This window comes from Coccomyxa subellipsoidea, assembly GCF_000258705.1.
Source record: "Coccomyxa subellipsoidea C-169, whole genome shotgun sequence".
NCBI lineage: Eukaryota > Viridiplantae > Chlorophyta > Trebouxiophyceae > Coccomyxaceae > Coccomyxa > Coccomyxa subellipsoidea.
Window position 1 is genome coordinate 101,167 of NW_005178040.1, and position 25,158 is coordinate 126,324.

Genomic DNA, 25,158 nt, shown 5'->3' on the forward strand with positions numbered 1-25,158 from the left:
AGATATTGATGCACCTTGGAATGAACCTGGGATCTGTTTCTGTCATGGCCTGCCTTGAGCAGGTTCCAGCAGCTTCCTAGGTACCACCGGTGTCCATTTGTCTTCCCTAACAGCATGTGTGTTTCCTTGCGGTTTCAAGCGAGGTGAGATCAGCCCACTGTCATAGCATTAATGTAATTGCATCTCCACAAATCAGAGAAAATGGAATGCAGAAAGCAGAGCCAAGCGAGCACCAGGGGTAAGGAGAAAGGGCTGCCTTGCACTGCAGAGTAAAGTAGTCAGTACTCTTGACGGAAACAGATCTGATTTCTGTAACCCTCTAGCACTTGTGTACTCTAGGACTGTACCAGGATAAGTGTTACACAGACACATCCAGAGGTATGGTCTTGCAGGGCTACTTCTCCAGACCGTGCTCAAGGCCATCAATTTTCACTGCAGGCAAACTCGGCTGAGACGGAGTAACAGTCAGTTGTGGACAAATTCAGTGGCATTTAATTCGCTCCCAGCAAGTCGAGTCCCCTCAGCAGAGCTTGCAGCAGATCCATCCTATCAGCATTGCCAAAGCCATCTATGCTCCAGTCTCCAGATGCACCATATACCGAGACAGGCGCTCCAAGTGCTGCACATCTGCACGGTCAGCATCCTCCACAACACGCTCCTCAACCTGCACAGTAGTGATATTGACAGATTCATCTCTGCTTTTACTCTCAAATTATTGGGTGAGAAGGAGTGACTGTGCTGGTAGCTGCACCCTAAGGCTGGCGATACTCCTACTCCTTATCAAACTTCCCAGATACAAACACGACTCGGTCAATTTCCTGTGCCGAGCGCTTGATTGACTGTTTAGTCTAGAGGGCAGGCAATGAGCCCTGCCAGGTGAGGCCATCATGGGGAGCTCTGCTATCCAAATCACAGCTGAGAGTTCGAGAATGCAGCATCTGAAGGTCCCCGATGTGCTCCAAGTCACTCTTGCAATGGTATTTTACAGCCCACGGTGAAGCACAGCCCGGCACTTCTGCAAGCAGAACATGGACCCACCTTGAACATGTTGGTGGCAGGATCCAGCTTCCATCCCTCCTGCTCCACCACTGGCCAGACACAGCAAAGTCAGAACCCACATGGCTGCCAGCAAATAACACCTTCAGCAAAGCACGATCTTCATCATGCTTGCGCCTGTCCATCGCGCAAAATGCTCCTGCACTGTGCAAGGTGGAATGCACCAGCGGCATCAGCTACACCAGCGACCCTTGCAACGCACAGATGTAGAGTATATTTGTAAAATGTGTCAGCATACAGTGCCTGATCCTAACCTGCACCATGACTCAGCATGCATGATCTGGTAACAACTTTAAAACACCAGATCGTAAAACGACGATCGACTCCTGCTTGAGCTGCAAGATATTGGCAGGCAGCTCTTTCATAAGCTGCCTTTTTGATCAGACAGCACCTGATCCTCATGGACTGGATACGCGTGCAGTCACAATAACGAGCTGAGACATCAGCCAGGTAAATTACAGAAGGAGATAGAGGCTCACGTGGCGGTAGCTCCGCCTCAGAGGCACCCAGCAGAGTAGCAGCTTTGGCAGGGGATATTGTGGAGTAGGAGCGAGAGAGCAGCTGCAGGCTGTGCGCCCTCAGCTTTGCGTGCAGCGCTGCGACCAGCTTGTCCGCCTGCCGACTCCATGCATGCCCTGCCAGTGCGGGCCAGATGGCCTGCAGGCATATCCTCTACATTCATGCATATGGTTCGGCATGTCCGCACATGAAGAAAGGGCCCCTTCTTTCACAGGTCCATGGCATATGCTACTAAGGCAGGGCAGTTGTGTCTATCCAATTTCCCGGAGAGTGCGTCCACAAAAGAGTCTGTCATGATTAGCAAACTTACATGACACAGCTTTATGCTGTGATAAACATAATGAAGGCACATTACTGGGAAGACGAGCTCTGATTGTTCAGGCAGAGAGCTATGTATGGAGGTCAGGGGGTGACATGTCCTGCCTGGTAGTCCTTATTCCACGTGATCTGCAGGAGATGGAAGGCTGCCTTCAGCTCTGCATCCTGCAAAAATAAACGTCTTCCAGTCAGCCAGGTTCATGTTGATGGCAGCACGACGTCAGGAGTTGCCTACTCAACTTTGGCAAAAGTGATGGCAACGTACGTCAAAGGCACCTGGGTTTTGAGATCGAAGCTGCACCTGTTCTTTCACAGCTGCAGGTGTTCGCTTCCACAAAAACCTTGCATCCTCCCTTCAGAACAAGGAAAACCTGAAGACCTTATATCCAGGCAAGAGAATAGGAACTTTAAATCTCAGCATTGGATTGAATCAGTAGACTTTATAGAAAAGCTGTGAAATGAGATCGCACAAGTTGCCGTTGTAGATGTGTCCGAGTAGATGCAGAGCAATAGGCCAGTCTTGTGCGAGCACTAAAGGGTTTGGGGACTGCAAAAACACAGGCATAGTGTTATATGTTTCAAATTAGCCATATATGGCATTGCCAATAGGCCACAATGCTTGACCAAAGCTTCTTCTAAGATTTGTCTTGACCTGAACATAGGATTGTTGGCAAATATGTGTCACTGACCGGCTGAGCGATACCTGCAACTCCTCAGCATCTAATTGGGGCGCGATATCCTCAAATCGCCCTTCCTTGATCGCTGCTTCGAGCTGTGATGAGTTGAACGCCATTGACGCCTCCCAGCCTCAGCACACAGAACGTTATCGGTCTGATCTCTCCTTTGATATTTAGTACCATTGATAAGAAACACGCTCAACATGCAATGAAGAAGATGATTGCAAATTCATGCCTCTGAAACACGTGCCGGCACCAGACTTTTTCGAAAGAGCTTCCGACAGGTTCCAGGAGCCGTCGAGATGGCGTCCAAATGCTGGCGCAACAATCGAAACTCCAGGTGGTCAGTGAGGTTTGATCAACTCAGAAAATAAATTTCTATCGACATCCATCCGTGTCCACAGGAAGGCCTTGTTCTGCTCTTGAAGAACTGCACCATCGCCCCAGAAAAAAGTGCTGCCAAGCTCTGAAGGTATACTAAAAAAAACCTGAAATCATACCATCAGGAATACAATGGGAAAATTGTGTACAGTATGGTTTTGCCGTGGATGTAACATTACCATCAGATTACTGAAACTGTATCTAGTTTCAGTCTATGCTAGTATGCTTACTACCGTAGAACATGGTTGGCACGACAGAGTCTCCCTGCTTTGCGATGAAGTCGTCCTACGACAGATTGATTGGTGCCAGCAGCGGGAGAGTGCTGTCGCCGCCGAAAATTTTTGGCACAAAAACACACGCAGCATGGCTCTGCAGCGCCGTTTGCAGGAACACCCATTGGCTGGACGCAGCACCAAGTCTAGCAAAAAGACTGAGACCCCAGCTGCCGCCTGAGCTGTGGAGACTTTTAGCTGATCGCCTCAGCACACAGGAGTGGGCTCTAGCGTTAGGAACCTGCAAGGCAACAGCTGCTGTGAAGCCCCGCTGCCTCATACTCATGCCCCTAAACTCTGGGCCACCTGATGTGAAATTGCAGCCGCTGGTCTGAAGTCGAGACTCTGGCACTGAACCTGCGGATTATTCGTCTCGTCCGGCGCAGCCGCAAAGACACAATAGCCGTGGCTCATTGTTCGCTCTTTGCAAGAGGTGCCGTTTCCGCAAGCACGACAGCTTGCACTGTTGTGTGACACGGCAATCTAAGCAGGCATCCCACATGTGTGCAAGTTCCTGGATTCTGCCTCTAACATGCGCTTGCTGTCGCTAAACATCTGATGCATTTCTATCATGCCGGTGCTAATGAAGTTGAAGCACCTTTTTCTCAGAGCTGATCGCCCAATGTCACCAAAAGTGCGGCACGCCTTATAATCGAAAATCCGGCTCTAGGCAATATTCGTATGGTGCGGAGCCTGTGCACATGAGGAGTTGCCGGGATTGTGGAGCATGCAGCGTGTAATTGGGAAGATTAGGGAATTGTGGCTTCAGCAATGCCATTGCAAAATGTTTCTTATGATCGCTCTAAAAGTCATCCTTAAAATCTAAAGCGTAGACAAGCAAAGTAGCAATCAGTTATGCCATGCGTTAACGTTGAACCCTAACACGAGCTATGCATGCACGGGTAGCACACCACTTGCGGATGCGCCGCATATGGCAATGACTACACGCCCCGCACCTGCAAGGCCATGTCTTCTTGGGATACCCACCCCCAGCCCAGTAATGCCTTCCATTGTACACACCTTTATTTGCATGCCTTGCATTGATGTTGACATCAACAATATTATCAAAGCATGCCATCTTCTTTCCCATGGCGGCCATGGCTGAGACAAACTCGAGCATTGTGCTTGGGTTAACACGGACCAGCAAGGCAGCCCCGACAAGTCCACCATGTCACACCTTGGAATTTTGGGGCGTATGACGTCCTGCTATGGCCTAGCTGCAATGTTTTAAGGGCTCTGCAACGTTATCGGGTAAAGATGTGACCTGCCCTGGGATGCTTTCTATAGCTATGAAAGGCAGCCTGCTTGGCATGTGATTATGAATGCTCTCAAGCAATCGTAAAATAAGTGGCTTAATGTGCTCTACTTCAAGCAACAGATGGCGTAGCATTTTCAGAGGAATAAACCCAATTTCCTTAAAGCGCACACTTTTGCAGAGCACTGTAAGATGTAAACTCCTGTCCTACAACACCTGTGTACATGGGGATGCCTTTTGAGATCTCTAACCCCTGGGATGACATCTAATCTACCCTTTGCCAAAGGCTGTACCCGGACAGTCCGTATAAACAGCATGCCTGAACTCTCCTTCCGCAGCTTAGTTTGAAACCTCACAATTACGCCCAAGATAACTTCCCGGGTATTGCGCGCTTGATCTTCCGGCTTTTGAATAAATTTCTTGGCTCACCAAAGAGCCCAGCGCAAAGAATCCAATAAATGACTAATTCAAGGTAAATTAAGGACTACCACTATCCTAGAACACGCTGAAAGAATACCAGTATTATCAATCTCACAGCCATTTTGCCCAGTTTTATATTCACACCTGAAGGCGGGTCTGCAAAATGTACAGGACTCTGTCGGCGGTGAAAACCCCTTCAATATATTGTAGCAATTCTGCGGTGCCCATTTTTACATTCACACCTGAGGGCGGGTCTGCACAATGTACAGGACTCCATCAGCGGTAATAACCCCCTCTATATCTTGCGGCGACCCTGCGGAAGCTTCCACGGCGGCTGCTGCCGCGGCAATTCGGCCGAGCGTGACGCGCTGAAAATCGCCGTCGGAGACGAGCGGCTCCGATGAGTAATCCACCGGCACCGCGCGCGGCTCTACCGACTGCACAGAATCGAAGAGGCCCGCGCCAGCATACCTGCAAAGCATTTTTCAGTTCTAGCGTTTGAAATCAAATTCATGTGTTCTTGAGGACAAGGCAAGCAATAATCAATCTTTAGGATCAGCTGCACTTTTCTTCAAGTGCTGTGGAACGGGCCTTCTTAATTGTTTATGCAGTGCTAAGTTCTATCCATGCAAGTGTTACACTCCAGCACCGAGCTTGCAGCGACGCCCACTTGCTCTGCCTCAATCAGTATACGTATTCGAAAGGGTCCTGTGGGGTCGGTTGAAAAGAGGCGCTCACCCTTCCAGGTCCTCTCCGTTGGAATCAGAGCGGAAGATTGTCACGGTGCCGCCACCCGTTCTCTCGTCGGCCAGAAGCAGCGCTGCAGACTTGCTCGGGTACCCGCACACCCGGACGCAGCCCTCCGGCAAGGGCCCCACCGCCGGGGGGTCCTCCGCCACCGGGAGGTCTCCCCGCGCCGCTGCCGCCCCGGCGGGGTCCCCCGGGGATCCCCACGCAGCCGCCACCGCAGCGGCCAGCGGTGGCTTGGCGGCGGTGAAGCTGAGGGCGGCGCCCGGCCAGTTGCCGACGAGGGCCTCCCCCAAGCCCCTCACCACCTCCACGTACATCTCCTCAGCGTTCCCTGCGCAGATTGTTCTGCATTATTGGATCAAGTTCTGTTTGATTTTGCTTGCCGGCATATGACTAGCACTACTGTGCAAAATGCATGCACAGGACCCTCTATCTGAGCTGCAGGCCTCATGTGAGCTTGTTACCTGCTAAATGAGCGGTTGCAAAGAGACCATACCTCAAGCTGCACCGTATATCAAGCAAAATTCTGTGCACGCGATGAGGCCAGGTGCTTAAAACGTTCTGGGCAATTACTAGAAGGTCTCAATGTGCAGCTTACCAGGAAGAAAGTCAATGTGGGGGAGTCCAGACCAAGCAAGAATCCCACGTGACAGACAGCTTTCGAATATCTAACCCCAAGATAGATTGGGCAATATTCAAAAAAATAAGAATAAATCTGCACCTGTCGTGAGGTGCGTGGTTCCATGTGAAAGATAACAAGTTGAAATTATATTCATGAAAACATTTTCATCTAAATTTATATTCCACACCTGTCGTGGGGTGCGTGGTGTGCGCGACGAACGCGTACGCAGCCGGCACCACTTCCTGGCAGAGGACGGCCATCTGCAACGCCGCGTGAGACAGGCCCGCCCTCCGCAGGCTCAGCACAGCGCGCTCGTTCCATTTCGAGGCCCACACCGATTTCACCGCCGCCCACGTTCCCTCCCACTGCCCCTCAGCCCACGCGATGCCTGCAACCACCAATCGGTGCACTCAAAGTTGGAACACCTAAAATTTCATTTTCCATCACATGCCTCTACATAAAGAGGCACCCACCTTCCTCTGCAAAGGCGTTCTGCAGCTTCTCCTTGAACCCCTGGGGAGGTCGCAGGCGTCGGACGGCGTTCCTAAGAGCCTCCAGATTACTAAGGTCCTCCTGCGCCGCGCCGCCAAAGCCGGCCAGCTTCACAAAGTCCACAGACACGTCCGCGTTCATCTCGTCCTGTAGTGCCGCCTCGAAAGCTCCAAAGGGGATTGCCACGCTCGCCGGCAGCTTCACCCAATCCGGCAGCTGCCCCTGCGCGCGCACAGCACAGAACTTCAGCCTGTGTTGTTTGGATTATTCTGAGGCCAGGGTGTTTGGATCTTTCTTTGGCAGATGCAGGTAGATTGCAAAGACAGCATGCAGCCATATTCAACAGAAGGGCTCCTTATTGTACTTCCATTCTCAGAGTGAGCCTTCTTGCTGTACGTTAGCATGCTCTTCTAGCAGCATGTTTTATGATCCATCGTCAAGCGCGTGTGACACATTTTTTTGGAGTGTGTTTCCCCAGTAGCACCCCTGACAACAGGGGTTTGCAAGGGAGGGAACACGCATGAGCGCTCGATACCCGAAGCTTGACGGTGTTGAGGGATTTGGCGCCGACGAGGTCGGCAGTGAACGCCGTCGAAGGGACGGCCCATTCGCCGCACCATGCCCGAGTACGCAGCTTGATGTCGGCTGCAGGGGCGTTCCCTTGCGGATGACTAATCTCCTGCGGCGGCTGCGCCGGCCCCGCCGTTTCCTCCCAGCTGACCTCCGAGCCATCCTGACATTGCATATAACGTGGTTAGAATATCAAAAAGGTATTACACACATATACACGGCAGTTGCCTGGGGAAGTGATCATATGCTACGGCACAAGCCAAAGGCAGGCAAGAATAGTACTTGTCTTTTCTGACTGATTTGGGAACTCAAGTGATTGGTTGGGGAGGATTTAATCTGCACCATGAGGCTGGTTAAAATCATATACAAGCACATTTCATATCTGCCATAGTCAAGAACCTATCCTTCCACCACTGTTATGAAGCATCGCAGCAAAGTACAAGCCAGGAAAAGAATCTTGTCTAAAACCTGAGAGATGGTGAGGCTGACGTGGCTGCCAGCGAGGCCTGCCAGCTCAGCGAGCGCCGGCGGCTGGCTGCAGGAGGCAAGCAGCACGGAGGAGTTGCGCGCGCGCACAGCCGCGTGACACAAGACATCCAGCGTGTCTGATGTTATGACCGCCACGCAGCCCTACACAGCGCACATGACAGCACATGCTGAGCAATGGATGACAGATTCCCATTGCTCACTGCTTCGCTGACGGCTGCTGAATTAGTGTCATCACTAAAAGTAGGTGCGTGTGATGCAAAGCAAAGCTCGAGCACTGGCAACCATTTACAGAGGCGAAGAAACTTCTGCGGAGTCCTCCTTCAATAACCGCACGAGTATTATCTGCCAAGTCCTGGCATCCGCGCGGTATGAGTTTACAGAAATAAAGCCATTAGCTGGCTTATATATATATATATATAAGCCTAGCTAATATAGGCTTATACTTTAATTTACATAGAATTAAATGCCTCGATCCCTCTTATTCTAGGCATTTAAAGTCCTTTGCTGTGAGGGTTTATCCTTACCTCTGGAATGTCCTCCTCTCCGCTGATGCTGTCGACCAGGAGCACGGTAGCTTCCGGGTAGCGCGCGTGCTGCACGTGGGCCAGCTTCTCGGCGGTTACCAGCTTCCCAGCAGCCGCGCCGCCGGCGCCCGCGCTCACGAGCTGCCACGCGCCCAGTCCAGCCGCTGCCCTCAGGGCAGGCTCCAACGCCGACAGCAGCTGCGCGCACGGCGCCGCGGCCGTGCCCCGAATCACCTGTGCTTGCCAATGAAGTTCTGCCTATTAATTCTAAACTTATTAAGATTTGAACATGTGCCTCTCACGTTGTCCATACTGTGGCGTCTGTTTGTGTCAGTACAAGAGATTACGTCCTTCTTAAGATAAAGCGGACAATGTCTTTTTGATTAAGCATGCATGGCATTAATTTCTCTTGGATTAAATCATCTGCGATACGTTCTAGATCTACAGACATCCGATTTCTGTGGGCTGCAGATGAGCCAGAGTGTTGCACCTCCTCCGAGAAGATGTTGACGGCGTCGTCCGGAAGTCCGAGGCCCCGGCTGAGCGCGTCCGCCGTCGGCTGCAGCGCCGCCGCGTACCGCACCGACAGGCCGGCCAGCGCGCGCCGCAGCCGCTCGGCAGCCGCCGCCCCACGCATCGCGGCCGCCGTTCCCTCTGCCGCCATCGCCCCCTGAGTATGTGATCATAAATTCCCTTTGATTCCCGTGTGTGAAATTTTATTATGGATTCCTGAAAACTTCCATGAGGTCATGGTTTGTCGCAACATGCTCCCTTGCCAGAAACTTGAAATCTACTGTTTGGTCACGTTCACTTGCGTCAAGATCGGCAAACTGTGGATGAGGAAGTGGCACTATACATGGAAAGCTGAAGAGCCTGAGAGTGTGCATGCCTGGAGGTCCTTCAGGCAGAGCACAAGCTCGTGGTTGGAGCCAAGGGCAAGGCAGGCGTTGTGCAGGGACGCGGCCAGCACGCGCAGCGCAGCAGGGAGTGTATCTGCGGCAGCTGCCTTGACCGCGCCTATGTTGGCCTCGGCCACGCCTCGCGCCGCCGCTTCCAATGCCAGATCAAGATAGAGCACGTCCCTGCGTTAAACCACACCTCCACTTTGTCAGCAATTTCTTGCCTGCGTCCCTTCGTTGCAGGTGACTAGGAAAAGGTGTGCTCATGCTGCCAGCAAAATACTTGTTGCGGTTAAGTTCAGGCTTGGCCCAATATTATAATTACGTCACCTGCGCCACAAGAGTCACTGGAGAGCCCTTGTTGACACGCAGTACAATCCCAGAACAGAAAGAGGGCGATGAAATTAGATATAGTCACTGTCATTGCACGCTGTTCCTGCCAGAGGCAAGGTGCGTCTGCAGACAAGCTGCATGTAGAGGCTGACCTGTATTCCACCCCTTGATTGCCTCGCCCAATGCAAGCACGACCCAATCAAGCGTGGCCACAGTGCTCAGAGGCAACTCATGGCATGGAGATAGCCTTGCGGGAACTCAAAAATTAAGTGCATTCCTGGGGGTGCGCATATTACGGTGCTGACCATGGTAACAAGAGGCTACGAGGAGTGACAAATGGTGAGTCACCTGAGGCGGCCGCCGCAGCCCTGGTTGCCGTTTTGGATGGCTGGCAGCAGGTCCCTTCGCGCCAGAACCATGGCCTCTAATGCCCACGCCACTCCCTCCACATCCCCCTCCAGCTGCCCACCCGCCTGCACATGCCGGCACATGCCATCGTAACAAACTCCTGTCAATGATGCTGGACACGAGTCTCAGGGGCTCAGGTCGGGCTCACTCTGAGGATCAGAGCAGGCATCATCGGATCGGCCCTGCTTTGGCTGATCTCATCCATGCCTGCCTGCCTGCCTGCCTGCCTGACTGGCTTATTGGGTCTGACTGAACGATTTTACTTCCTCACTCAGAGATAGAGAGAAATATATGACTCTCTGTGTGCATTGCATGCAAATGCGTCAAAGCACACAAATGCTGTCGAACAGGGAGAGAGCATGCAGAGAAGAGAGGCCCTTCTTTGTGAGACGGGACAGATATTGTGCAGATAGAATTTCTGCTCTTCAAAACGTGAGTTGCATGCATAGAATACATCAGTGTGGCAATCACAGGCAGTGTAGCAGCAAATTCCATCAAAGCACATCCTTTCATCCTCGGCCGGCTGACTCACCTGCAGCTGCTGCGCAGCCAGCACGTCGTTGATGATTTCTTTGAAGGCGGGTGTGGCCACATTTGGCACAGGCTCCACCAGAATGGCCTTGCCCTTGAGCGATGGCTGCCTGTATCCCAGCACCGATGCAGCCGCCGACTGCAGATCCGCGCCCGAGTGCACCGCCTGCCGCATGCATGAGTACCCTCAGTTATTATTAATATTATTACACGCTTTTCCTGCCAGAAGCAAGGTGCGTCTGCAGACAAGCTGCAGTTAAGGCTGCCAAAGTCCTACCCCTTGATGGACTCGCCAGATCCAAGCAAGACCCAATCAACCGTGGGCACGGTGCTCAGCATTTATACCGCCCCCCGCCAGCCAGGGCCAAACCCTCAATGCAACAGGATGTTTCTGGATGCTGCTGTTCACCAGAAGACAGGCAGGTGGCGAAAATGGGGCTCTACGTATGCCCCGTGCGGTTTGACATGCAAGCCATTGCCAGCCACACAAGGGATCTGAAGTCATGTCTTTGACCCTGACCCTTACCGTGCAGCACTTTGCTCAAGAGCTCCAAACAAGTTGTGTACACGCACCAGATCGCCCTCTACAGTCAGTCTACAGTCAGGTGCTTCATGCCTTTATTGCACGTCCCTTACGAGTGTACATTCACAAAACAATTCGCAGTAGTCTTGCCTTGAGGGTTTGCAGGTAGGCAGTCAGGTCGCGCTTCAGACCGGAGCTCTGCGCCTCTGAGAACTTTGGTTCGCTGACTATCGGCCGGTCAAAGCCTGCCAGCCTCTCCTTGCTGATGTTTGCCGCCTGCGCGCATACACAATACAGGAATGCTTGATTTGGTGGACATGACTTTGATATAAGCACTAGTACCTGAAGAGCCTGGAGAGGGACCATGACAGTGAAGCGAGTCACAAGCTGGAATTGAGCATAAGTTACTTTGATGCATGGGCTCATATACAGTATGGCGAGAGCAGTTTGTTTGAGCTCTGCAGGCATCATGAATGGTTGCCTGAACTCTTATCAGTCAGCCCCACGCTCATCCGAGTTTAAGCACCACCAAGAACTGCATGCATTACATTTCGCCTAACCCAGTCATTGCCTGTTACGCTCTTTTATTCAACATTAGGGTTCAACCTTGAACCCAAATTCCTAGAACCCCTATGTTAGAAAGGGTGAGTATGTGTGTTTAAATGGGATGTACCTGCAGTGTGGCCCAGTATGCCGAGATGTCGAGGCCTGCGTCGATGTAGGCGAGTAATGCCTGACAAATAATAACGTCATCGGGGCTGGTGTTGTTGTGCAGCTTCTGGTGCCACTCCTCCATCATCCCCCCCTGGACATACACATTATCTCCCTGGGCACACGCAGCATCTCCTTGACGCTCATCTTTTGCCCCTTGGGATCATCCAGAGCAGGGGACTCTAAACTAGTTTGGAGTCCCCTGATCCAGAGACAGACAGAAAATCACTCGCGGATTTTGAAATCTTAGTTCTGCCTCTTCATGCATTTGCAAGTCCGCACACGCAACTATGAGATAGGACTGCAGAATTTCGGAGAATTTGTCGATGAGCATTCGAACAGGCACTGTTGCTTGCATGCAGAACTGATGGCAACATGTGCGACCCTTCATGGCACAATCCAAATGTTTTCACTGTGGTGTCATTGTTGAACTGGACGGTCTCAGACCTAAATGTGACTGCGTTGACTTGAGGAGAAGAGGGGAGCTTCTTTCATTTGGTGTGCCGGCACTTTTGGTGCTGCTGGCTGCGCATTTGATCGATTTGTTGCCTAGCTTGCACCCAGGTGCACTCTCTAGTTTTCTGAGTTGACTCCAGTGCACTCAGATTTTCTAATCGCCTTATATATGGCAGGACTGTCTCAAAGCATCGCCGCTTTGCTTGTCACATGACACGATGCCCATGATCAAAGGTCTCACGAGGCCTTGGAGGCCAGAGGACCAAAAAAAAGCCTTTGCATGTTTTTCGGGCTTTCCTGGACTTTTGGATAATGAATCTAGGATCTAGGCTCACCTTGGCGCCGTTGTTGGATTGGACGGTCAGGATTTCGTCCCTGATTCGCTGTCCCACATCACCCTGGCCGCCGCGGCCAACAGCGACCAGCGCCAATCTGAGTGTATCTCGCAGCCCCTTGCCCTCCTCGTAAAGCCCCGCCAGCCGCCCAGTCAGCCGGTCCTGCAGCAGCCATGCAAAACTGTCTCCGGGAACCCGAGCGCAAATGTGCAGGATCGGTAGCTTCAGGTGGCCCCTCAGCCGTTTTACCATGCAGACTGATGGCATCCACCCTGTGGGGCTCCAGGCTGGGGCCAGAAATGAGTGCATCGAGATAGATACCATCTTGCTGCTACAGTGTAAGATTGCGCTTAACGCGGCGCACTCTTAAAACAGTGTCTCGTTTTGCGCATCGCATTGTGCAGCGTATTGAAGTGCAGTGGCGCTGCAGTATAATGACTGTGCAGAATCAAAGCGTGCATATCATGCCATGCGGCCTTGCAAACCTGTAAGCTGCCAGTACAAGCTTCCCAAGCCACCACTTTCATGATAAACCTTGGTCTTGAAGCTGCGCTTGAAAAGCCGGACTAAGCAGTATGGGATGACTCGCCTGCGCGGCACTGATTTCGCGGGGCTTGACGTTGTAGTTGGAGTTCCAGGTCAGCAGCCGAGCGGCCGAGAATCGCAGCCACACAGTCAGCGCAGCCAGCGCATCGTCATAATCACCCCTCAATACCCCCGTCTCCACCAAACCCTGCGGGGAATAAATAGGGGTCAAGGGCCACGTACGCATACACATTCATGATCAGGCGTTATTATTTGACCTTATTAGGCAATATTGTCGGCTCTACGAGACCCTGCAACCGGCCCCTGCTAGTATAAAGGCAAGGGGACAAGACAGCAGGAAAGCCAAACACGTCACACAGAGATTCCTGATGTAATGACCCCTGCCCATTTGCAGGACCAGGATTGGCAATGGTGTTTATGCAGGGCCCAGTGCAGGACGGATTACTTTGCGGCCAAACGCCAAGATTGGCGCGATACCCGGGGGTACTATATCTAAATATCAGAAATAGTAATCCCTGGCAACTTCTTACTCGGTCTAAGAAGTAAGGGGATTTCTGGCGCAGGCTTGTGCAGGCGAGTGACTCACCAGAGCAATGTTGAAGCGGTGCATGAGGGATCGCTCGGCCTTGGGCTCCTGTGAGATTATCTCCTCCACCATCCACCCAGCAACCTGGGACCCACCCCTGCACAACCCCCATGCATTAAAGCAATTCAGCACCCTCTGCATAGTTGCACCTCCCTTGCCTGCCCTTCATCTACCGAAAAAAGGGGAAAAGTCTGACACGCGGCAACATCAGAATTTTTGTGGTCTTCTCTTGCCAGGCCCTGTGTGTTAATGGATTGGAATGGAAATACAGGTAGGTGTTTTACCAAGCCATCTCTCATGCAATTGCTTCCCCAGACCTTCCAGAACGGTTACTTAACATATATACAAAAAAAAATATATATATATAATTTCTTAACCATCTATAAGATAATACATCATAACCCACCCTGAGGTGCCCAGGCCGCCAAGGTAGGAAATAAGTTGATCGGCTGGCAGCTGCGCATACGTCTCGCGGCGATCCCTCCGCTCGACCGGCGCAGACGGCGTTGCCTCCGCCGCGTCAAGACTGGCGCCACCCTCCTGCGACTCCTGTACAGAGTAGAGGTGATTTGCATGTACATAAGGGTACTCTCTAGATTACATACTCTCACAACCCTAAATTGACATATATCAGAGGGTTACAGAGTAAACTTGTGGCTTAGAAGAGCGGTGTCGGAGGGAGACACGCAGGATATCTGCTTACCACTGGTATGTGCATGAACTGTATGAACTATTTAATTCACGTCTGAATAAATTGCTTGGTCTGAAAGTGCATACCAGTGCCGCCCGCTCCAGAGACTCTGCATAGGCGCCCACCTGCGCTTGCACAAGAACTCCATCAGCAGAATCCTACGCTCTATACCTCCTGGATCTTGGCTGTCCAACCTTCATGCGAAAGACAACTAAAGTGTCAGAATTTGGCTGGCTGCCCTGCACAGAGCATGGAGGCGCCAGTGTCATGAGACCCACACGAGAGAGAGAGAGAAAGAGGGAGAGAGAGAGCTGTCAGTGCCACGAGCTAGGCAGTTTAAAATTAATTTGAGCAATTTATCTTACAGAAGCAGGCAGCAGGGGGTATGAGTGATGCAACAGGGGAATAAGACGCGCCTCGCGGGTGCTGATGAAAAAGTCCGGCTGCGCGCCGTGCTGCTGCGCGTGGATCCACCGGCCGTCCGCTGTTTTAATTACCCCTACAACCCCCCCGCGACGCAGCTTCCCCTCCAGCGGAAGCTGCAGCGTCAGCGCCGCAACGCGCACGTCCGGCCGCCGCTCGTAGCCGGGGGCGCTGACTCGCTCGAACGCCGTCTGATTCGCGTTCCCTGCAAACCCCAGAAAAAAAGGAATCACATGCATGGATAGTCGGATAACATTAGTACGTTTTAGAGACCGTATGGGAGGCGCCTCAGGCTCATTGGTCTTATCAGAAGTGGTGCAGAAGGAACTGATTTTTGGTCAAAATTGCAAGCTGGGGGAGAAGTCTGTCGAAATGTGCTTGTGTGTTGTTCTGGAATTGCGGAGTCAACTTTACAGAGAAGGATTGCAGTAGCCAGAAAGCTGCTAAACTGTGCCATGTTACTCGTTCAAGTCGGTTGCTAAAGTGCAAATTTCGAGGATTTAGGACTCTAGCCCATGGTTGACTCAAGGTGACTCACCCGCCTCGGTGGTGCGCGGGGGGTCTGACTGCCACCCTTCCGGCGGGGGGACCCACTCCCCCCCCTCGCGGGAGACAACGCCCCAATGGAACACCGCACCGTCCAGGGCCCCCGAAGGATACGCCTCCGCAGCCGCCAGGGAAACCAGCGCGAAGCTTCGCGCACCTTCCCGTGCGTACCGCACATGCGCGGCCATCGCCCCCGCGCAGCCGTCCAGCCGGAAACCGACCGCCACCGGCTTGACTGGCTCCTGTGCATGCAGAAAGCAGCGCATTTGATGAAAAAGCAGTGAATCTGCAGCTGAACATTGAAGATATCCCTGGGGGTGTATGAGTTCCTGCACAAGCGCCCAAATTTCAGCGTGCGCAGCAAAGATAGCTGCCGGATATCCACTGCCACCGGCTTCACTGGGTCCCATGCTGATGACAAGCACTGCAATTCAATGAGAAAGCAACCCCGCCATTGCCTTTACTGGCTCCAGCACGCACAGAAAGAAGCGCATTTCTTGAGAAAGCAGTGCGCAGCTGAAGGTTCACGCTGTCCCTTGAAATGCCCATTGAGCTTCGTTGTGCGGTGCAAAGACGGCTGTCGAGAACCACCTGTCACCGGTTTACCAAGACAAGCTCACAGAGTATCCTGTGAATCTCCATGACAGACTTGACCATGTCCCTATATTTTAGGGTTCAGGGTTTAGGGGGTTTTAGGGTTTAGGGTTCCAGGTTCTACTTGACAACCCTACCCTCTTTCCCTGCAGCAATCATCAGCCAGGCAAGATTTCATTAAGAGGCATGCTTGGCCGCACCTCGTCTACATCGGCAGAGGCATCGCCGTCGTCCATGGTGTTTCGGCTTGTCACCCACGCCGCCCAGCCGTCCAGCCGCGCGGCCGCCACCGTGTGCAGATCCGCCAATGTCACCTGAGACCATCATTTCCAATATTTTAGGGTTTAATTATATTCTGTTAAACCCTAAACCCTAAATCATATGTGTCAGAAAAATTCTGTGATTTTCGATCTGTTGCTCCCCCCTCGGCAGCTACAGGTGCTCTCCCTGAGATACCCTTGCAGGACAAGCAGCAGCTTGATCTCCTTCCATCCTTCCATCCCTGCATCACGTTGCGATGCAGGAGCCTCGGCAACCTCCTTGGACGCCAAAGACACAGAATACAAATCTATGACAGAGTGTGTCGTCAGCACCAGGAAATGCAAGAATCCTCGCAGAGGTTGGCTGGGAATTGTCTTATGCTATCCGCCAACTGGCAGGAAGGGCGGTGCCTATGCCAATGGACGTTTTGACAGCCAAGCCGCATTTGCATCATCATTCAGCTGGCCCGGGATCTTTCTGTTGACAGTGCGCTCATTCATTCCAAAAGGCCGGATGCTAGTCGTCCTACATTAAAGTTCACCCACTTAGTGTCTTACAGGTTTATCGACCCTTCATCGACCCTAAACCCTAAATCCACCATTGCATTCCCCGTGGAAAATTATTACTATAAAGGCCCCTTCCCTGAACCCTAACCCTAAATACAAGCTCCCTAAACCCTAAGCTGAAGTGGGTGAAGAATAACGTCAAGGATGCTAGTCTTTATGCGTAAGACGAGGGCCGTCTGGTGAGCCACTCACCTCGTCATCTTTCCCGCGCAGCCGCGCGCTGGCCGCCCGGGCGCCGCGCACCGCGGCCGTCGCCGCATCGGCCGCCGCCTGCGCGCGCGCCTCGGCCTCACCGGCCTCCCTGCAAAGGAGCACAGCGCAATGTTGACTCCCGTCATGGGGTTTGCAGGGTTCCCCAAATATAATGACCCCTTTGGAGCCACAAACGGTTGGATCGCTGCTCCCCGCCCTTTTTCTTTAGCCGCGGCAACAAATGCCCGAAAGCAACGGAGTTGTGTTCTGCTTCTGAACAAAGGATTCCTGTTCTGCTCCTGAATTTGAGCTGCGAGGGTGTGCGTGACAGAAGGATGGCTTGAGCAGCATGATGTCAAGGCATTTTACAGGCATGCAAGATACCATAGTCAGCACCGTATTTCGCGCATAAAATAATCATCTTTCTTGGAAGAGGGTCGAAAATAAGGACCCTTGTAGGCAAAATCCTGCAACCCTGTGACAATTTTGACACCAGTTTTGGCAAGCTCTCGCTGAGCCCGACCCATTATTGATAATAAAACATCGCTTTAAGGAAGGTAAGACTCCAAAAAACAGGTCCAAACATTCCGCCTTTTAGGGGTGCGGAATTTATGGTGCTGACTATGGTACAGTAATGTACCCTTGAATTCATGCCCCGAGTCAGATGCTCTGATGCTCTGGGATCTGGAATCAACTGCTCATTCCGAATTTTTTTCTGCATCTCATGTGCACAAGTGGTGCAACTGGGCCTTTGCATTTACTCTCTTGCAACAGCAGCAGCAGCTGTAGCAGCGCAAGAGAGCTTGACTGCCTTGGTGCAGACACATAAACCCCTTACACCCCTTAAACCCCCTAAAATCCCTAAACCCCTTGCACCCCTTAAACCCCTAAACCCCTGAAACCCATAACCCCTGGAAGATTTGTGAAAGCGAGAGGTCTGACCTGGAAAGTCGGTCGGCCTCCTGCCGCGCCAGCTGCGCGTCCTCCTGCGCCTGGTCAGCGTCCACGACTAATTGCCCGGCTTCCTCGAAGGCGCCGCGCGCAGCTTCCAGCTGCACGGAAGCTTCCTCTGAAGCTTCGGGCTCCGTCTGCTCAAGCAAAGAACACCTTTCTTAGTCTTGGCGGATTGGTGCACCTGTAGAGAAGTACCTGGCTTACTCCTTACAGGCGCCCCAAAAAAAAGCTGTGGCATGTGGTCTCATTGAAAACCTCCGATCAGCATGCGTGCTTGAACAGTCACTTACTGCTGGCAATGCGAGGAGGAGAAAAATATGCAAGGGCAGGGCAAGCCTCTGTTGGCCGCGCTCTGCAGGAGCTGCAGCGCAGCGGTGTATTTTTGCAGCAGCGAGATGCTACCACTCCCACGAGATTAACGTTTGTGTGTTTATGTTGATAAACGCTCATTTAAAAGGGAATGGGCAGTAGTAAAGGCAGACAGCATGGGAACATGCCTCTGTTGCGGCTCTCTACAGGAGCTGCAGCGCAGCAGTGAATCTTCTGCATTAGTGAGATGCTACCGCTCCCTTGCGGTCATTTGTATGAATTGCTGAACGCTCATCGATGAAGACTGGGCAGTGCTGCAAGCAGCGAAAACGTCAAGGCAGAACAGAATACCTACCTCCGTGGCGGCGCTCTGCAGAAGTTGCAGCGCAGCCGTGTACTTCTGCAGGAGAGACATGCTGCCGCTCACGGGCATGATGGGGCGATCCTGGGCAGTCCAGCCGTCTATGCCCAAATCAGGCTCCCCTTCCTCATCCTGGCTCCCCAAGGGGCCTGCCCCATTCTCGGACACTCCCTTGGGCTCCTGCGCGAAATGCACGACCCGTCTCAGATAATATTAAATATCAAGGGGCCTGCATAAGGCGCCACTTTGGGCTCCTATGCAGTCGCATCATTCATCTTGGATCTTGTTCTCAAGCAACCGCTGTCTTTCCTTTATCCTGGCTTTCTAGAGGCCCTGTCCCATTCTCAGACGCCCGTTTGGGCTCCTGCAGAGTCGCAGTGTCACCCTGAATGTCTGGAAGTCGATTAAAGCCTCTTTGCCTAAACATACAAGGCCTGCAGCATTGGAGACAGAAGATGTGCCCTCTGTCCTCACTCCAGGTCGCTAACGGGTAAGAACATCTGTGTCAGTGGACTCTAAATAAACACATTGGTTATTTGAAGCCGCCGTATGCCCGGTGGCTCCATCTTTGTGCATACATTCCCAGAAGATCGCGCAGCTGCCAAAAATAATCGCGAAAGAGTGCTAAATGAGTACCAGATCACAATGGCTACTTTAGACAAACGATGTTTGGCATGCCCAAAGCTGCATCAGCAGTGAGTTCTCTATAGAGCACAAACTCGCCTGCAGGGCTGCTGACTTGGCTCTAGACCGCTGCTCCCGTCTCCGACGGCGTTCCTCCTTAGCTTCCTCGTACCTTCTCACCTTGTCCGGACCGCTGTACGCAGCTTTCTGAGGCGCATGTTGTTCGACCTCTGCTGTGCCTCCAGACTCCACCAGCTTCCAAGCCTGTGTTGAAGGTCAAAGCTGATGGCTAAGAATCCTCATTTGCACACACCAGCTTCCAAGCCTGTGTTGAAGGTCAAAGCTGATGGCTAAGAATCCTCATTTGCACTCCACCAGCTTGCAAGCCTGTGTTGAAGGTCAAAGCTGATGGCTAAGAATCCTCTTTTGCACTCTCTGGGCATTTGGTGCGCATTGGCAGTGCCTTTGTCAGATGGAGCTTGTTTGCATCAGAGCCTGTGCTGTGGTGTTAAATCAAGTTTTGACGCAACATGAGTCCGGCGTTGCATAGTCATATCGATTGCGATCACAAAGGCCATCAAATATTCCAGCGCTGTACTTGACTGACCGGCAGCATGCAGCTCCCCTGCATAAACCATCTAGTGGTGGGGCCAATCCAACACCAGGAACCCCAGCAATTCACCTCTGCAAAGCTGATGAAGAAGTCTCGGTTGTGAGGCCCAACGAGCCACTCGGGTTGCCTGCCAGCGGGCCTCTTTAGAACTGCTGCCAGGCCGCCGCCGGAAAGAACGCCCTCCAACGGAAGCTGCAGCACCACAGCATGCGCAGCGCAGGAAGCTGCCTTGCTGCCGCCCGCCACTGGCGTGTACATGCCAAAGGGCGTCTGCCACGCCTTGCCTGTTCAGGCACCAGGTTCGATTTCAAATATAGATAACTTTTGAAGAGCTTTTCTGCAGGACGCGCATTGCCTCTTGGCAGGAAAGCGTGTAAAATCAATCATACTGATTGTTGAAGTGCTTCTACTGAAGAGTGTCTATAATGCCTCGCCTGCAGGACAAGATGTGCATCTTGCAATTTATCTGAGTGCTCATGTCAAAGGGCTTCAAGGCATAGACGCTTGCTTGCTTGGCCAAGTTTGAATTAAAAACTGATCTGAGTACTCCTGCCAAGCGCAAAAGCAGTGCTTTGCGTGCTCAAGGGACCACAAATTTTGTTTTTCAGGGGGTGATCTATAATCGATAAGGGATTCCAGCCTCAGGACGCCAGCAGAAATCTCCAAGCCTCTTCAAGGGAACACCAACATTGGCCTGCCGGGGGACTTGGATCAGTTTGCATTGGACGCTGCAGACATTGCGCAAGCAATTCAATGGATTACGGGTCGCCAGGCTACCGCCTCATCTTGGCTGTCCGCCCCAGTGAACAGAAATATTTCTTGGTGCTGCTGAACAATGAATGCTTCGAGGTGCATCGCCACTAGTTACCGACGTTATACCGTACAGCTACCCACAGACTTTATTATTGTTATTATTAATATTATTATTATTATTATTATTATTCACGCTTTTCCTGCCGAAGGCAAGGTGCGTCTGCAGACAAGCTGCATGTAAAGGCTGCCAAATTCCTACCCCTTGTTGGACTCGCCAGATCCAAGCAAGACCCAATCAACCGTGGGAACGGTGCTCAGTATTTGTACCGCCCCCCACAGACTTTATGGGAGTAAGTTTCAAGCCTTGCGCACCTGCGGAGAAGGATTTGTCGGGAACGGTGTGCCAGCCTGGCGGCGGCGGTGCCCAGCCGTCTCCTTCGCGCGCAACACAGCCCCAGTGCATCGTTAGGCCGGCGAGCCCGCCCTGGAAACGGCAACGTCAACGCTATGATAGGTGTTTGGAGTGTCATTTGCTGACGCTCTAGGCCTGCTAGCATATTCACACCTTCTCTCAGCCCTCCAGTTCCTGACAAGCCCCCCCTATTCTTGTCTCAGCTACCTTTACTTAGTCAAATCAGGGAGGCATAGCCTCGACTAACATTTCTTATCGTTGCGTGACAGGGCCTGGTGATTGAAGAGGTCTTGCAGGAGTCATGCCCACAGTTGGTTGGGTCTTGCTTGGATCTGAGGGTAGGATATGAGGCAGCCTTCAGCTGCTGCTTGCATGCAGGTGCACCTTGTCACTGGCAGTAACAGCATGTAATGTTGGCAAGCAGTGAAACAAATGATGATAATTGATGCAGGGGTTACGGAAGGGCAAGGCAAATCTAAGTGGAAATGCAGGGAGTCCCCCCACCTGGGGATCCCCCTCTCGTCCCCCCTCCGGACCCCCCGCCGCCAGCGCCGCCACAGCGTATCGCCGGCCGCCGATCAGCGCTGCCGCGACGCGCATCACCAGCATTCCCTCCGGCAGGCCCAGAATCGCCACCTCGCTCACACTCGCCAGCTGCAAAACACGCACGATTAGCGCCACCGAATGAGCAGCTTTGTGTGGGAAGGAAAGCTTCATGTAAATCTTAAGAGGGCTTGCTGTGTTGTGCTGTGCGTGACGGAGGCGGTTGACAAATTTTTATTAATCAATGCATGGAAGCGTTGCACTGCGCAGAAGTTGCCTGGAAACTGCGCGCGTCCGGGTGGGCGGCTAGCCACGCGGACATCCGGTCAGCCGCCAGGTGGCGCAGATGTGGCAGCGTCACTTGATCAGGCAGCCGCCGCAGCGCCACTGCGGCTGCGCGCGCGGCCGCCACCGCCGCCTCGGCCGCCGGCGCGAGCCGGGCCGCCTCTGCTTCTGCCTCAGCCGCTATCCTGATCAGCGCATCAGAGAGATCACAAGCGCCCTGTGATTGCCAGAGACAGCCCCAGCAGACCTCTGCACCGGGAGGTGAGCTGGCTAGAAGTTCAGGTGCCATTGTCGCTTCGTGCTGCCTTTGATTTCTAAAGTGAGCATGATGATTCAGCGGATGGGCCCACATCCCAGGGAGAAGGGGTGTGGGCGCAGCATACACTCTCTCCCAGTACTAGTTTGGAGCAAGGTCAGAGCATGTGATTTGCAACCACGCCTCAGGCAGGCGCCATGACAGCCTTCTTTCACCCAAGAGAAACTCCTCGCTTTCTGACGCTGCGCACCTCTCGGCGATGTCCGCCTGGACGCGCTTGGTGGAAGCTTCCCCCTCAGCTGCATCCACGTCCCCCACCTTCTGCGCTGCGCTGCCCAGCGCCTCTCTTGCCTGTTCCTCAAGCCCCTTCCACATCTGCAAGGCAAATTTGGCAGAGATTAGTGCGCTAGTTCCAGTTAGCCATGCCAGTTGCACTGCTAAGTGAAAATTTTCCTATTGCTCACTATATTGTCATGCAGAGTCACATGTCAGGTTTCTTTGAATTTAGAGATTCCAAAGGCGGATCCCTGGTGTGCAAAGGCTGTGAGAACCACTGCTCTGTGAGGCCGTAAGGGCTGTGAAATCAGGGCACTGTGAGAAGCAATGCTGCAGGCATGAGCGCTATATGACAGAAACAGTCGAGTCCCAAATACAACCTTCGTGCGCTTTTGGTTACTGCTTACAACACTCCACTACATATGATGTTGCGGGGTGCATGATGCTGCTTCTAGTTAAGGTCAGCTGCTGATGGGAGGCTGCGGTGGTAGCACCAAGGTGTGAGCTTGCTTCAATAACACACCTCTTCGATTTCTCGCGGGCTGACCTCTTCAGCTGCTGGGGCGTTGGCTGCCATCAGGATGCTTCGATGTCTGCTGCGCTGTGATCCATGGACCCTGATTGGAAGTGAGCAGTACAACCCTGCAGCCCAAAGTATGGCTACCTCAAGGTCAGTGCAGGCGGTTCATGATTAAAAAGCACGTAATGTATTTTCCCTGGTACACTCATGGCTGCAGCAGTACTTCATACGTCCCGTCAGCTTTCCTCGCCAGCAAACGCTTGCAGGCATTCACTGTCTGGTAGCAGCGAAACTATGTCACAGAAGTAGCACCTGATCGTTGGAAATAATTTTTGGTTTGACGATGACTAGATCGTCGCAACGGTATGGCCGAGCCAGGCGTACAACAGCTTGTATACAACCCCATGCCTTTGGCCATGCCCATCAGGTCTTTGGCTGACAGTCCTTTTAGAGATCACGATGTACACAAAGTCAAGCCTTCACATTCGACAATTCTAAGTACTTCAGAGCATTGAAGAACTCTGACGCCGCTCTTACAGACTCGTCTGAACACTTGGAAGGCTCCCTAAGGCGTGCAGCAGAGTGTTCAATGCTTGCAGGCATGCAGCAAGAAGAAAGTAAACCTCGCCTCCGTTAATTGAAAGGATGAATCTTGATTGGAAAGAATTCTTGAGCATGGATGCAAGGACCATGCGAGATGTTGAAACCTAACTTTAAACCCTAAAAAACCTCAGCAGGGGAGAACATACTGAAATATGATTTGTTAACCTATTATAGAGCATCTAAACTCAGCTGGGTGCTCCAAGAGCCCACTCACAGTTCCTCAACAGCCATGCCACAACCACTTTGAACAGCTGGGGGCTCGGCCTGCAACAGCTCGTGTAAGGCTGCCTTCACTGGCGCATTCAGCCTGTCAGCGTCAGTCCATAGGTGGCACTTATAGGAACATGCAAAGGGCAATGTTGCTGTACTTAAGGCATCAGCTTCAGCTTCTTGCTGGCCAGAGCAGCTTTGATCTGCTCCTTCTCGAACCGCAAGATCGCCGCGATTGCACACACCAGCGCCTTCAGCTGTGGCTTGATGGTCTCCGGGCTGGAGGGTCCAATCAGGTTCAGAGCATACTCCTTTGACTTTACCAGCCGCCGCGGCTGTGCCTCTCCTGCTGCGGGATAGTAGCGGTAGAAGATGTAGGTGATGCCAGTGCACAAGATGGTGGTGCTGGACACCTGAACACAGAAATTAATTGCTTACAATCACAACATGATCCGCTAGCGATCGACAGCAGTGCTACTGTAACAATGCAAGACAGCATGAGAGGCACCTCACAGTAACAAGCACAAATAAATTGCCATGATGCTGCTTGTCCCTGTTGATGAATGGATGCCCGAGGGCCGAGATGGACGTGCGAAAACACACCAAGGGCTTTGCAAGGGACCCACCGGGAGATCTTCGTCAATCTCAGACCTCTTGCGCTTGCTGCCCTTCACCCTCTTGCAAACATACTCTTCGCGAGCGGCGGCAATCTGAGCTAGCGCCTGCCCTTCACCATCCTCCCGCCTCTCCATCCTGCACTCACTGATGGGGATCTTGAAAGCCTCCCAGATCACCTGCCATATCAAGACCTTATTACCTTGGGAGGTCTATCCAGTCAACATCATGACATGCAATAGGCTCTTCTCAGTCATGTATCGAGTCAAATCTTGTTCAAAGTGGACTGAATCTTCTAGAAGGGTGACAAGTACCAAGCAAAGTATGGCCAAGTTCAGTTTTGCGAGATTTCTTAACCTTAAACAAGCAGATTCATGTGCAGATTCATGCATGGTGCAATTGCTCCACTTTGGGACTGCAACTTGCTGAGCTCTGTTTACTGGATACGGCTTACAAGTTGTCATTGTGCTGGCCAGGATTTCCTGTGCGTCCATTGCGCACCTTCCAGATCACCATCAACGGGCCACACAAGAAGAAGTACACCTGGACGCGACGTGGCCATATCACTTTGCCAGATCTGCAGGGAGAAATCAATCGCCACTTCCCAGACGCGTTTTCTGCTGACTACACTCTGACATGGCGAACCTCCAATGACATTATCGAGGATTTCGAGGTTGGTCAGCCAAAAAAAGGACTTCCAAGATATCTCACTTCCTAGAGCAACTCTCTGTCATTCCTATCACATTAGACAACAGCTTGAGCTTGCCCTGAACAGCTGGCCTGATTGCGCATGTTCTACAGGGCACTGTATCTAAATGGGGACAGGGAGACAGAATCACAGAAGACATAAAGCTCAAGCTGCTGTCCAAAAGGTTTTC

The 25,158-nt window shown here is 52.4% G+C and overlaps 1 protein-coding gene across 1 annotated transcript; it reads right to left on the reverse strand.

Annotated features, from left to right (window-relative positions):
- Positions 1 to 272: 272 nt before the first annotated feature.
- On the reverse strand, positions 273 to 24,417 carry COCSUDRAFT_46323 (hypothetical protein; the record flags this gene model as incomplete). Its single annotated transcript, XM_005650142.1, has 40 exons — positions 273 to 664; positions 1,039 to 1,088; positions 1,536 to 1,713; positions 1,990 to 2,058; positions 2,195 to 2,246; positions 2,364 to 2,440; positions 2,597 to 2,700; positions 3,182 to 3,236; positions 5,141 to 5,369; positions 5,637 to 5,979; positions 6,458 to 6,658; positions 6,744 to 6,984; positions 7,298 to 7,495; positions 7,801 to 7,962; positions 8,346 to 8,579; positions 8,836 to 9,015; positions 9,259 to 9,427; positions 9,926 to 10,050; positions 10,518 to 10,682; positions 11,172 to 11,315; positions 11,713 to 11,865; positions 12,542 to 12,703; positions 13,161 to 13,274; positions 13,674 to 13,770; positions 14,080 to 14,222; positions 14,451 to 14,489; positions 14,730 to 14,992; positions 15,326 to 15,575; positions 16,128 to 16,241; positions 16,947 to 17,055; positions 17,889 to 18,034; positions 18,565 to 18,750; positions 19,375 to 19,458; positions 19,877 to 20,091; positions 20,933 to 21,044; positions 21,477 to 21,626; positions 21,877 to 21,985; positions 22,307 to 22,431; positions 23,911 to 24,078; positions 24,292 to 24,417. 40 exons carry the CDS (start codon positions 24,415 to 24,417, stop codon positions 569 to 571), a joined length of 5,937 nt encoding a protein of 1,978 aa, XP_005650199.1. The 3' UTR covers positions 273 to 568.
- Positions 24,418 to 25,158: the final 741 nt, after the last annotated feature.